Genomic DNA, 12,637 nt, shown 5'->3' with positions numbered 1-12,637 from the left:
AAATAAATAAAATTCAGAGAGTCTCGTACTGTCAGAAAACACACGTTCATTTTGGGTTTCTGCCTGGGTTCCTAGCCTTTGTGATGATCAGGTAGTGGCAGCAGCTGGCCGCTCCTCCTCCCATCCCTATCTCCAGGAGCAGGAGCCTGCAACTAGTTCCTGCAAACGCAGATTTCAGGAAATACAACCCCTATTTTAGGTCACGCTGTGGTAATGATGACCATCTAGAAATCAAAACTGGTGTACAATTCACCTGCCTGCTTCCAGAAGTGAGCTAAGCCCGGGTGAACGCATTACACAGGTTTTCCAAAGCAAAGATGCTGCTGTTGGCCTGGCATCAAGATGCAGTCATACTGCTCACTGTACACAGCGCTTCCACAACATCTGCTCTGGAAAAACCGTACAGAGCTCCTTATCCCAGGCAGTGCCTGGAAGAGCGATGCTCTTCTAGAGACTGCTGTACCTGGGGAGGATAAAACAGAAACAACAAAACAAAAAGCGACGATGAAGAAGCAACCATTAAGTGGAGCTGAAGGAGCATTGACTGTTTAAACAGGAGATAATTGCTGTCTCTGTGACAGCAGGAGGATGTCAGATCAAAACGCTGCACAAAAACAGCCACCCACTATAAATAAAAGCTAGAGAAGCCTATTTTTTTAATGCCTTATACAAAAATTGGATGCCCAAAATGCCTCACAATTGGAAAGGACTCCAGACCAGAGAGTGGAAAAGCAATGAAATAGGGCAGCCGTCAGATGGGCTCTGTGCAGGAGGCAGCAGCCAGGCAGAAGATGTGCACAGTGTGACAAGACAAGGAGGGGAACAAAAAAAGGAAGAGGAAGGCTAGTATGTAGTACTATGCCTAATATATGCCCCAACGCTTATAAAAAGGAGAGGCCTGTGCAGTATAGACATAAAATCCAAGGTCCAAAGAGGTAAATCTCTTGCCAAGTTTATATTTGTCGTTCAACTGGAAGCTGGCAATAAAACGCGTACAACGCTGTGAGAAAAACTAGGCCAAAAAGCAGTCTGAGACAGCGACAGCAGGGTGCTTCTCCTTCTGACTCCTTCCCACGAGGATTGCTGAACGAGACGTGGACAAGCAGCTTGTGAACAGGCCTCTGCGCCACGGGGTGACTCGGGCACAGCACCCAAGGACCCGGGTCGGCCCCACTCTTCAGGGCACTGCACCCCAACAGCTCCCCGACCCCACTGCCTGTGGCTGCAGCCCCGGGAGCTGATTCAGCTCTCAGCCAGCAGCAGTCTACCTGATTTTTTTTTTTTCAGTTGCTTTTCTGCCAGGTTAGCTCATCGCAGCGGCTCAGGCGGCGCTGATAAGCCGTGGGAGCGGAGACGAGAGCTGGGAATAGGGAAGGGAATCCCCCGGCTCCTGGTCAAATGTAAGCTGTTACATCAGGTCAGCCCATGGTACGAAGTCACAGCTGTAATTAACCCGAACTGAACCGCTCGGAGTTAGGATAAAAATAAACCACATTCCACCTCCTGGTAGGAGGCACGATACCAAAGCCTGGCGGAGCTGCAATTTTAGAAAGCAATGCTTTGATTAAAAGGGATGTTGTTAAGCAAAGAGACCCTAAACTAAAGCAAGCAAAATCCCTAAGCAGGGCGCTCCTTGGTTAAGGAAATTACAGCCACAGAAAGCAAACCCAATAGTACTCAATGCAGGAAAAAAAAATGGATGGGAGGACATCCACCCTCTCTGCCTGCCTGACAAGCTTCAAAAGGCTACCAAAGCTGAAACAGAGATCCTTCCAAACAGAGATTCACTCCCAGCAATGTCAAAAGGAGCTTGAACAGCTGTAAGGTACGTAAAAAGAAAGGAAGACTAAAATGTGCATCCCAAAGCACACAACTGAAAGTCACAGTTTAAATATCGCAGGAGAGGAGACGTACAAGAATTGATAGCTTACTGCATCACCCCGGGCAAGAGAAGCAAGGGCACTCACCCACGTGAGAGAAACGAACTGTGCGTGTGACTCTGCAAAATGGAAGGCTCCTCAGGTTAATCTAGTGTGGACATATTATATTCCCTTCAAGCACCACAGAGGAGCTCTCAAAAAACAGAGAGTCTGAAATGAAGTTGATAGCAGAAAGCAGAAGAAGTCTTCAAGCATTTCCTAGAGACACTCACAGAATCTGAGAGTTTCAGCGTGCAGTAGCTGAGCTGGTAAATACACGACTTCTCTCCCTATAAACACCCAGGCCAAAGGACCGGAGAGCAGAAAATCAGGCTCAGTTTAAAAGGAGACATCAAACAGAGTGAGCACTACAAATTTCTGTGTCTTCATCTGCCAGCTCACTGAAACCAGAAATAACGCAAATAGCTGAAGTAACACGGCCACGATATAACCGATACCTTTGCAGAAACAGCCTTGCCGAGCCTCATAAATATATGGGCTTCAGCAAAAGGGAAAGAAAGGCCTTTCCTTTTATAAGATGCTGAAAAACTGTGGCAAGGTCTACCCTGTAAGATGGCAAATGAAGCTGTTTATATTGTGTTTTTTTTGTTTGTTTGTTTATTTTAAGATATGCTGTGATAAAAATGAATGATATGAACAAATGAAATGGACCTGCAATTGCCTCGGAATACACTTCAAATGCAGTTACCACCCAACATGAAGGTGTTAGGGTAGGAGCAAATCAGCAAATTACAGCACAGTGATTTAAATTATTAGCATGGCTAACACTGCACACAGCACTTGTAGACCAAAAAGCATATCATAAATTACAGAGGGCTTGGGTAAAGGGGTGATTAAATTGGCATTTTCATATCAAGACATAAAAATCTTCTTAAGTCAGAGATGAAATAAAAAGCAGTAATTAAGCAACTGCCTCATTTAATACCAGAAGTATTTCCTCCAACTGAGCAGGGTCAGATAGCACTTTTTTCACAACTGAAAAGTCCAAACCCTCTTTTACATTATGCTGACCGTGCCACGCGATGGAACAGTGCTTCACAGGGAAACACAAACACAGCAGGCAGAAATGACTGGTATGGCAGCAGAACAAGTTTTCACCCTTTCTTGCAGGTCTCACTTCAGCTGAAAAAATTCATCAGAAACAGAAGATGAAAATCAAGCATTTTGCTGACACGTACCTGCAATCAGAAAAGTAATTATGCTGCCAGTCTCTAAGCCAGATTGCATAGGAAGCTAAATTACTTGACAAGGGAGTTTACTGAGACATAGGAAACAAAACGAGAAAAGTGAAAATGTGATAAGCAAAACTAAAGACTACTCAGCTCCAAGAAAGCTCTATTAGCAGATCAGCTGTGCTATGTTACAAATGCACCAACTCCAAGGTATTAACTTGATTTCACTGTAGACTTCTTTTACCAATCCTGACAGGAAACAGCTGTTGACAAGAGAATAGATTTTCAGTCCTATGTTTTACTTCGGCACCTAATGAGAGCTTTGTAACGTTAGTGTTTTACCTGTCTGTCATGGTAACATAACTGAAAACTTAAAAAAAGAAAGTTTTTTAGGTCTCTTCCAGACCCTCACTGAAAAACTGCATTGTGTCCTGTGATTATGGCCCTACAATGCACTAATCACTCAGGAATCCAGGTAAAACTTCATCTCCCACAATGAACTCGTGCTGGTTAGAAGAGAGATTGTTGGCTATGCATATCTGATACAGAACTAACCACAAGAAGAAGCTCCCCGTTACTTTTCTTACTATGAACTCACTATCACCTTCTCCAAGTCTTCTTTGAAACCTGAACTTGGGTGGGAGGGCGGATAACTATAAAACACCATTTTAAGTCCAAAATCTACTACTTGCCGTGCACTAGCACGTTTCCAGGTGCCATCCAAACAGCGGGACTCCTGCCAGTGGGGCGGTAACAACCCGACACACATCCTCATTCCCACTGAATTTCCTTCGTTCACTCCACACCACCCACTCTGAGCTTAAAATCGGAACCCTTCGGAGTAGATACTCTACCTGTTTTGTTATTTTTTTCAGCAGATCACGCGTTTCACCTAGATAATCGTAGGCCCACGCACTGCTGTAGCACAGTTCAACGAAAAAGAATCAAGGAAGTAGATGCCAGTCTGCTCAGCTTTCAGCTCCTCCAAACTTTGCCAGGAAAGCAGGTTACAGAAAGGTCAGCGTTTAGTAAGAATGTCAACATAACAAGATTGTCATCTTACTAAGGCAATAATCCCTACCTACCAACAGCAGAAATGCCTCCCTACAAGGCTCTCTCCCTGTTCAGGGGGCAAAACCACAAGTTACAGAGAATAGTTTGAAGCTGCCAAAGTACATCCAGTGCTTGGATCAGAGCTGCTGAAATCCCACCACCGATGAGTGCCACGTTCACACAGCTAATCTCAGCTTCACCCAATTATTTCATCAACCACAAGTTCAGCTAGGGAAGATAGGATGAAGCAAATCAAAAGGGCTTCATTAAACTCCTCACAAATTTAGGATAAAGCTCACATGCAGATGACACATACGGCTGCATTACTTCCTCTTTGTGACATTACCAGCAACCAGCTCGCATTATTATTTTCAGGCTAATTTCACGCTCCTCTTTGAAGGCACCTTGGGCAACACCTTGCCTCAAAACGAAACATGCGGTAATTCACCCAGGAGAAAAGCACATCCCATTTTCCCTACGCTGCCCGGAACCTGATCAGAAAGCTAGGAAGCACTCCTCTCTCTTTCATCAAGAAGCAAATAACTATAATGCTGGCCTAGCGTATCGTTGTTCCAATATATTTCCTTCCATCTCAGCTGCCACATGCAGAAGTGAGCTGTATGTCGTGTTCCCAACAAGTTATAAACGACAAATGAGCAGCGAACTGAAGGTGACAGCAACCTAAGTACGATAATCACCAAGAAAACCTTGTCAATTGCATGGGAAATGACCAGGTTTGCTATGTATCCTGGTACTGCAAATGGAGACGCTCGCTCTGTGGTTAGAGGTAACATCCTGAAAATTAAGCTGTGAACACGGACGACAGTTAACTCGCATCCATCGAAGTCACATGTGGAGCACTGAAAAGATGTGATCAATAAGGCAGCGCAGAGTCAACAGGCCAGCTTTAAACCACAAGAAAGCTGAGAGCATCGAGACAACAGCCTGCAGAAAAACAAGAGCCAGAGAGCGGAGCAAGCAGACGTGGGTAATTAGAACAGCAGCATCGTACACAAATACTCAGAGCGAGCTGGCAAGGTAGGGAGAGCAACACAATAAATCTTTTCAGTTAAGGAATTAATAAAGTAGGGAGTTAGTGCTCAAAGGGCACAATAACAAGAGGATTGAGGTCCTGAAGCTTCCAGTATTCAAACAAGCCGAGCTTAAACCAAAACTGCCCCAACCCAAGCAAGGTTTCGTGCTGGGCACATTCACTTCACATCAGGGGTAAGGTCGGTGCTGCTTCTACACGCAGCGGAACCTCAAATTGTGGGACACCTCCAAACCTTTTGTCACAGCCCTGCCTACGCAGAGACGTCTCCTGAAGCAAACCACCTGGGATGACAAAACCAGAGGCACCCGGGGAGCACCCGGTTGAGGCAAGGCTGCCGAGGGATTGCACAGGCGACCAACCTCGATCCTCCCCTCTGCCCCGGCACCCCGGGGAGCCGTGTCCTCTCCACCAAGGGTTCAGCCAAGGTGCACCACCGACAAGTGGAAAGCAGAGAATATGAGGAAAATAATAAAGATTAAGTTATGTCAGGGTGATTTAGTTTAGCTCTGCTTTTCCTGCGTTTGTGGGGTCGGCGTTAGGGAGGGAGCTGACACCAGGCAGCCTCAGCAATTCCTCCCCTGACACCACAGGTTGCCCAGCCTCACCTTTTAGAGGTGTACAAGCAGCATTTTGAGGTAAAATAAAGGATTATCGTGACAGCAGGTGCTCATTTCTGGGCAGACGTCTCCCAGGTGAAAGGGACTTGAGGGGGGGGGCTGCCTCAAGGACCCCCCTGAGGGGACGAGGACGGTGACAGCCACCAGGACAACGCTCACCAACGGCCACCCCAAAAATTAACACGGACTTTACCGGCGTCCCCCCCCACCCCCCGCCCCGCTACCTTGTAGACGTCGCCGTAGGTGCCGCTGCCGATGCGCTGGATGAGCTCGAAGTCCTCCTGGGGGTTACGCCGGGACAGGTCGCACACCCGGCCGCCGCCACCGGCGCTCATGGTGCCGGGGAGGGTCCCGGGAGGGGAAACCGGGGGAAGGGGAAGGGGGAGAGGGGGGGGTGAGGGCGGAGGGAGGTGCCCGGCGCGCAGCGCTCACCGCCGCCCCCTGCCCCGCTCAGGCAACATGGCGCCGCGCCGCCACACCGCGCCTGCGCCCTGCCCCGCCTCGAGCCGCCCCGCTCCGCCCCGCCATGAGGCGCATGCGTTGGGGAAATGGGGGGGTTACCGAGGGGGGCGCTCCCTGAGAGGATTTAGGGGGAGCCCTCCCAAGTCGTCTGGTCCAACTGTTCCCCTAGCACCACCGTCACCCACTAAAACATGTCCCCAAGCACCATGTCCAGCCTTTCCTTGAACGCCCCCCCCAAGGATGGTGGCTCCACCACCTCCCTGGGCAACCCATCCCAGTGTCGATTTCTGAGGAGAAATGTCTCCTCGTTTCCAACCTAAAGCACTGGTGCAACTGGAGGCTGTTCCCTCTGGTCCTGTCAGTGGTTACCTGTGAGAAAAGGCCGACCCCCAGCTCCCCACACCTTCCCTTCAGGCAGTTGCAGAGAGCAATGAGGTCTGCCCTGAGCCTCCTCTTCCCCAGACCAAACTCTCCCAATTCCCTCAGCTGCCCCTCACACGACTTGTGCTCCAGGCCCTTCACCAGCTCCCTAACCCCTCTCTGGACATACTCTTAGAGGGAAGAGGAGAACCTCCTTCAGTGCCCACCAGCTTCAGCCAAGCTCACACACACCAGGAGGCACAGAAACAGCTCTTACATTAAGAAATTTCCCACTCGAATCACTGTGGTGCCCCCAGGGGTCACCAGCCCTCCCCGCAGCCACAGAAGATAAATGACTGGGGCTGGGTGTGCTCACAGCCCATCCATCCATCCACCACTTGGATCCGAAGCCTTCATGTCTACAATGTCTTCATGTCTAAAGCCTTCATGTCTTCATGTCTTCAGTCTACAACTTCCTCGTAAGGGGGTGTCGAGAGGCAGGAGACCTTTTCTCCATTAACACCAGCGACAGGACCCGCGGGAATGGAGTTAAGCTGAGGCAGGGGAAGTTTAGGCTGGACATCAGGAGGGGGTTCTTCACAGAGAGAGTGGTTGCACACTGGAACAGGCTCCCCAGGGAAGTGGTCACTGCACCGAGCCTGACTGAATTTAAGAAGATATTGGACTGTGCACTTAGTCACATGGTCTGAACTTGGGTAGACCTGTGCGGTGTCAAGAGTTGGACTTGATGATCCTTAAGGGTCCCTTCCAACTCAGGATATTCTATGATTCTATGATTCTATGTGTCAAAGGGATGGGAAGGACAAAGGTGTACGGCAAGGGTGAGCACCAGTAGCAGGGGGACCAGTGCTATTTAGGTGCCTGGTTTGGGAACACCTCCACCTTCCTCTCTGGCAGGCATCACTCAGAAATGCAGCTCCATCGAGTACCACTTCTCCCAGCCAAAACACTTATATAACATCCTCATCAACCTGACGAAGATGATCCAGCAGAAGAAATGGCATCTGCTCTGTAAGTGATCAGCACAGCCCGCGCTCTCCATTTCTCATGAAAAAGGCAGAAATGAGACACTGAGGAGGCAGGGTCCCAGCGGGGACCCACCATCAGCAGTGCTCATCCTCATTTCTACTTATGGGACACACACAAATGTTTTTAAGCTTGTTGAATGGAAGCTGGTTGCCTTTCCCCTAGCTTCTGCAAGAGTCTGTGGACCTTGGGTTGGAAACGTGCTTTCTGGTGTCTCTGGAGGACATCCAGCAGCAGATGTTTCAGGAGCTGACGTCAGAAGCTACACGCTAAACAATTATGGCAGAACCTGTCTGAATGGAAACTCCCAGGCGTTTAGAAACTGGAGCATTTCTGTCTGTCCAATTTACTTTAAATTTAACTCTAGGAGGAAACAGAGAACAAAGTGTATCACGGTGTGTCTGCATAAATCCCTGCTGCACCCACATCCTGAATCTTACATGGCCAAAGCCGTATGATTAAATGACTCGTGTAATACTGGGAAGTTCACAGCACAGCTACAAAACCACCAGCTTCACTGGTTTGATCATGGCGAGATCACTTTCTATTTACAGGTGCTTGTAGGTCTGGGGTTACCTCCTACTGTGGGTCTGCTGGGCACAGGCCAGCTGTGCTCGTGCTGTTTTCTAAGCATCCCTCCCCTTTTTCCTGTGAGGGAAGGCACATCCACAGTAACAACCACATTTTATTTCTCAGTTTTGGTGGCAACAGACTTAAGAAGTTTCCTGGGCATGACTGCAGCTGTTCTCTGCAGGTGCATTGTGGCCACAGTCAGCTTCTTTTGGGAGAAAAGCCTCACCCAGCACATCACAGGTTGTCTGTTCCTGATGACAGGTAGTGGTAATGCTGCGTTCTTGCGAGCTAATTACAGGTGAAGACTTCATCAGGTTTCCCTTGGGTAGGCACCATGCAACGCCAGTAAGTGGAACACGCCTTTCCTTCTCATCTCCAGTTATTGTGCCTTGCGTGAAGCGAGTCATTGACTTGTACAAGTGGAATAACCAGTAATTAAAAAAAAAAGAACAAAACTGAAATGTGTTTTAGGCCTCATGCAGCAGCAGGACAGGACCATGGGGGTAAAACAACCATTCCCCCCCCTTTTTGTATGAAATGATCTCTCTTCTCCAGAGCAGAACAGTCTGCAGCTTGCAGTCCTCGGTGTTGTACTGAATACTTAATGCTGAAATAGGAAAGGGGAACACTTACACAAAAAATCTTAGTTGTAAAGTTAAAGGTTGTTTAAAGAAGAAAAGGTAAAATCCCCCAACAAGAAACCAATGCAAGTTTTAACCATCCTAACTCACAATGCTATGCACAATGCTTTCTCTCATGCCGAAGGAAATACTTTGATATCAGTAGCTGTAATGCACAGCATACTTTTTTTTTTTTTTTGAGTTTGGAAAGCGCAGGCCTGAGGAAAGGCTCATTGTGCATGGCTAACTTAGCTGCCTAATGAAAAACATAGCCTAATGAAAAATGCCTAATGAAGAGTGACCCAAGAGAAACCCGAGGCAGGGAGACGGGTGCCTGCAGACAGCTGGGGACTGACTTAGCCTCAGTGGTTCTGTGCCGAGTTACACTGTGGGAGGCTGCCGAGGGCCACCCACAAAGGTAGATTACCTGCTCTATAACCTCCAGATCAGATTACGTGCAGCACATGCAAAAAAAAATAAAAAAAATCCTGGCTCCCCTGAGGCATGCAGCAGGCTCCGCTCCTGCAGAGGGGATTCCACATCACAGCTCCAGCTTGCTCGATCTGATTTTGCCCCTTGGATCAGGTTTGATCACAGGTGGAAGCTTTGGCTACTGTGCCTGGTTTGCAAGGGCGGGCTTGACTGAAGTCACACAGGAGACTCCTTCAGTCTTAAAAGTAGAAACCAAGAAGTTAACCGATTATAACTCACAGCCACAGAGCTACGGCTTAGTCTTGCGTCATTGGGTAACACAATGGAACTCCGTGAATAACAGTAATTATAACCTGTGTGCTACCCGAGATAACTTATACCAACAAAGCTGGGTGCAAGTTATTTGATTAGTAAGGCTTAACATTTATTTAGTTATTCACGCTATGCTACGTCCCAAAGCACCAATACCATTATTTCATTTGCAAGCATATTTCGCACCGTATCTCTGTGCCCTTATGCAGCCAGCACTGCACATGACCTGAACTACTCCCCCCAGTTCATCTACAGCCTTCCTGATGACACAGAACATGGATACAGCTGCTCTGTATTCTGGGCCTGGTGCAGTCAGGATTTATAGCAGCAGGCAGGTGTCTTTGCACAGCTCACCCTTTCATTAGCAGGAGCAAGATGATGCAGCTGAAGTCCACCAGAGAATCCTCTGTGTGACTGCTCGCCCGCTGCCAACACCATCAAGCGATGGCTGAAAAACATCCCCAGGACTTACTAAAAGAAAGCGAAGGGAAAACGAAATTCCAGATTCCAAGCACAAAAGCCTGATTCTTCAAAATCCGACCATCGCGTTTTACCGGTTCAGCAAGCTGTTGTCCCACGCTGCCCAGCAGAGATTTGAAAAGGAGACAGCTCTCAGAGGACAGAGATGGCACAGAATCAGATGCTTCAGCTCAACACGCTGCATCTGTGAGGAGCACGATGTCTGCAGCAGCAGGCTAAAGGGGTAAGAAAGCTGCTGTAAGAATTTAGGGCTATTTCTAATTTTTAAAGGGTCTGTTCATAAAGGAATCAAAGAAAAGCCACTGTTGCCAAATGAATCCTAGACAGGATTACACTTCTTTCCCCAGGGCATCATGTGTAATGATATAATTCCATACCTTTTGCATTTGATTTTCAAGGTAGGCTTTGGTGCGCCCCTTCTCTTCTGAATGCCCAAACACGCCTTTTTCTTTTAAACCAGCGTGTGCTTGTGTAACCTTTGTACGTGAAGGTCCCGTGTAATTTGTAAAAAACAAGGTTTCCATCCTGAGCCCCCAAGCCACACTGTGAGGAGGATTAAACCATCCCTGTCCCTGCTTCTGAGGTGTTAGGCTCTTTGTCAAGCTACATCTAGTAAAATATCCTCCACTGTCAAAATCATTTGCAGCAACTGCGGTTTCATGGCTTGGAAATGGTCACTCTTGCAAAGCAGAGAGAGTTCATAAACCAGAAGGGTTACAGCCTGGTGCTTACACCAAGTCAGAGCACCCAAAAACCTCTCTGTCTGGGCAAAGAAGCCTCTCGCAGCAACAGAGAGGCAGTGGGTGCTAGAAGAGGAGCAGCCTTGTGTTCTTCAGTGCTGAGGAGAAGTGACATGCAAGTTACCTGATGAGATCACCACGCTAATCTGTCAGGCATCGTTCAAGCTGACAGTGTGAGTCCTCATAATTAAGGGACTTCGGTGCTACGTTGATGCATCTGTCACAACTCATCCCAAACTGCTATCTCTCTGCCACCACCTAAGAGCCAGAGTTGTCCTGGATACACAGCATTCACGCATTTGTTGCTGAAAAGGTGTTTCACACCTGCTGGGCACAGGAAAGAGCTGGCTGGAAACCCAGAAGGTCCCTCGGGCTGCCTCGCAGGGGGCACAGGCTGTCAGGAACTGAGCAGATGCTGCTGAAGGAGCTGAGCATTCAGAGAAGCAGTCAGGTTGGTAGTACAAGATGAAAACAAAAAGCAGTGATAGGGGTGGGTATTGTAAGCACAGGGTTTGGAAGAGAAGAAAGGAAAAGTGAGAGAAGGAAAGGTTGCTTGAAGAGCAAAGAGGTGGGAGAGGCAAGAAGGGGAGATGAAAGAGAAGAGTGGTGGAACAGAGAAGCATCAGCTTAATGCAAGAACCATCAATTAGATGGTAACAGAAACAGTCAGTGGAAATTAGGAGAAGAAACGGAGCCATATAAAGGAGACTAACACCCGACCAAGTCAGTAAATTGGTCTGAGAGCAATCCAGATGCCAGGAAGCAATGACAAGACAAACCAGCGTCAGCACTAAGCACAGCTTTGGAGCTCGTCTTGCCCATGTCTCTGTCTGTACCTGGCCATGCCGCTGAGCACAAAGCAGTTTCTCAGCAAACACTGGCAGGTTCTGCTAGAGCCAGATCTTACCTGCTTGCATGTTTGTTTTGTCATAAGCAGAGTGCAGAAATACACTCTCAAAATGGTTTATGCATCTAATATAGCACCGAGAAGGTTTAACAAAAAAAAGTTTGTTTCCACCTTGGGTGAAGAGCACAAATATCTATGAGTGATGCTGAACTGGGGGTGGCTGTCATGGTAGAAGGCAGAACCTCCACCCAGAGGGGCCACAGCCAACTTGGGAAGCAGAACCTCACAGTGTTCGAGGAGGAGATGAGCAGAACTCATTATGGGTAACATAACCCCATGCATTCAGCCAGGCTGGGAGGTTTGAGCCGAGACAAGACATGAGCTGCACAAGCAGCTCTCAACAGCAGTGAGATTTACTCTCCTGAAGTGCAATTAACCATGAAAAGTCAGGTTTCTTCCCTTTCCCAGCCAATGTAGCAGAAGAAGAAGAAAAAAAACACAGAAAACCCAGACAGACACTTCTGATTGCATCTCCATACTCCTCACAGCAGAGGAACACAATGCATGAGTCCATCCCAGCTTGCCAAGTTGCAAGTGCTCGTCCAAAATACCATCTGAAAGCAATTTACAATAATTCTCTACAGAAATACTTCACTGTCAGCTCAGCAACCCTGGGAAAGCTTTGAATTAGACTATCACCCCCAAAATACCTTTAGCATAGACTGAAAGAATTAAGACCTCCCCCTTTCAGGAAAATTTTTCCATATGATTCTCCGCAGACAGAAGTCAACTCTAATTGTTCACTCTGCAAGTTTTTCCTTCTGCCACACTGTGCCCTTCAAGCAGCACTAGCAAGCAAAGAAAAGCACTGTTTTTACAGAAAGAAGTCTTCACACTAAAAAGCTAAAGCTCACCCGATTGACACATG

At 47.8% G+C, this 12,637-nt stretch overlaps 2 protein-coding genes across 7 annotated transcripts in view; one reads left to right on the top strand and one right to left on the bottom strand.

Moving 5' to 3' along the window:
• MAP4K3 (mitogen-activated protein kinase kinase kinase kinase 3) overlaps nucleotides 1-6,303 on the bottom strand; it is a 79,429-nt gene extending 73,126 nt beyond the window's left edge. For 4 of the 6 annotated variants that reach the window (XM_027453465.3, XM_027453466.3, XM_027453467.3 and 1 more), the window contains exon 1: nucleotides 6,061-6,295. In XM_027453465.3, coding sequence (XP_027309266.2) covers nucleotides 6,061-6,171 — 111 coding nt within the window. In that variant the 5' untranslated portion in view covers nucleotides 6,172-6,295. Of the gene's footprint in view, nucleotides 1-6,060 lie in introns of all 6 variants that reach the window. The other 2 variants (XM_027453468.3, XM_072035341.1) reach the window with 1 other exon arrangement.
• Nucleotides 6,304-7,465: 1,162 nt separating this feature from the next.
• TMEM178A (transmembrane protein 178A) lies at nucleotides 7,466-12,636 on the top strand. The gene is given in 3 exon segments (XM_072035344.1): nucleotides 7,466-8,555; nucleotides 9,817-9,953; nucleotides 9,956-12,636. Coding segments are annotated over 3 exon segments (357 nt in total). The 5' UTR covers nucleotides 7,466-8,436; the 3' UTR covers nucleotides 10,057-12,636.
• Nucleotide 12,637: the final 1 nt, after the last annotated feature.

This window comes from Anas platyrhynchos, chromosome 3 (genome assembly GCF_047663525.1).
Source record: "Anas platyrhynchos isolate ZD024472 breed Pekin duck chromosome 3, IASCAAS_PekinDuck_T2T, whole genome shotgun sequence".
NCBI classification, from domain to species: Eukaryota; Metazoa; Chordata; class Aves; order Anseriformes; family Anatidae; genus Anas; species Anas platyrhynchos.
This window is presented reverse-complemented; position numbering and strand designations above follow the sequence as displayed.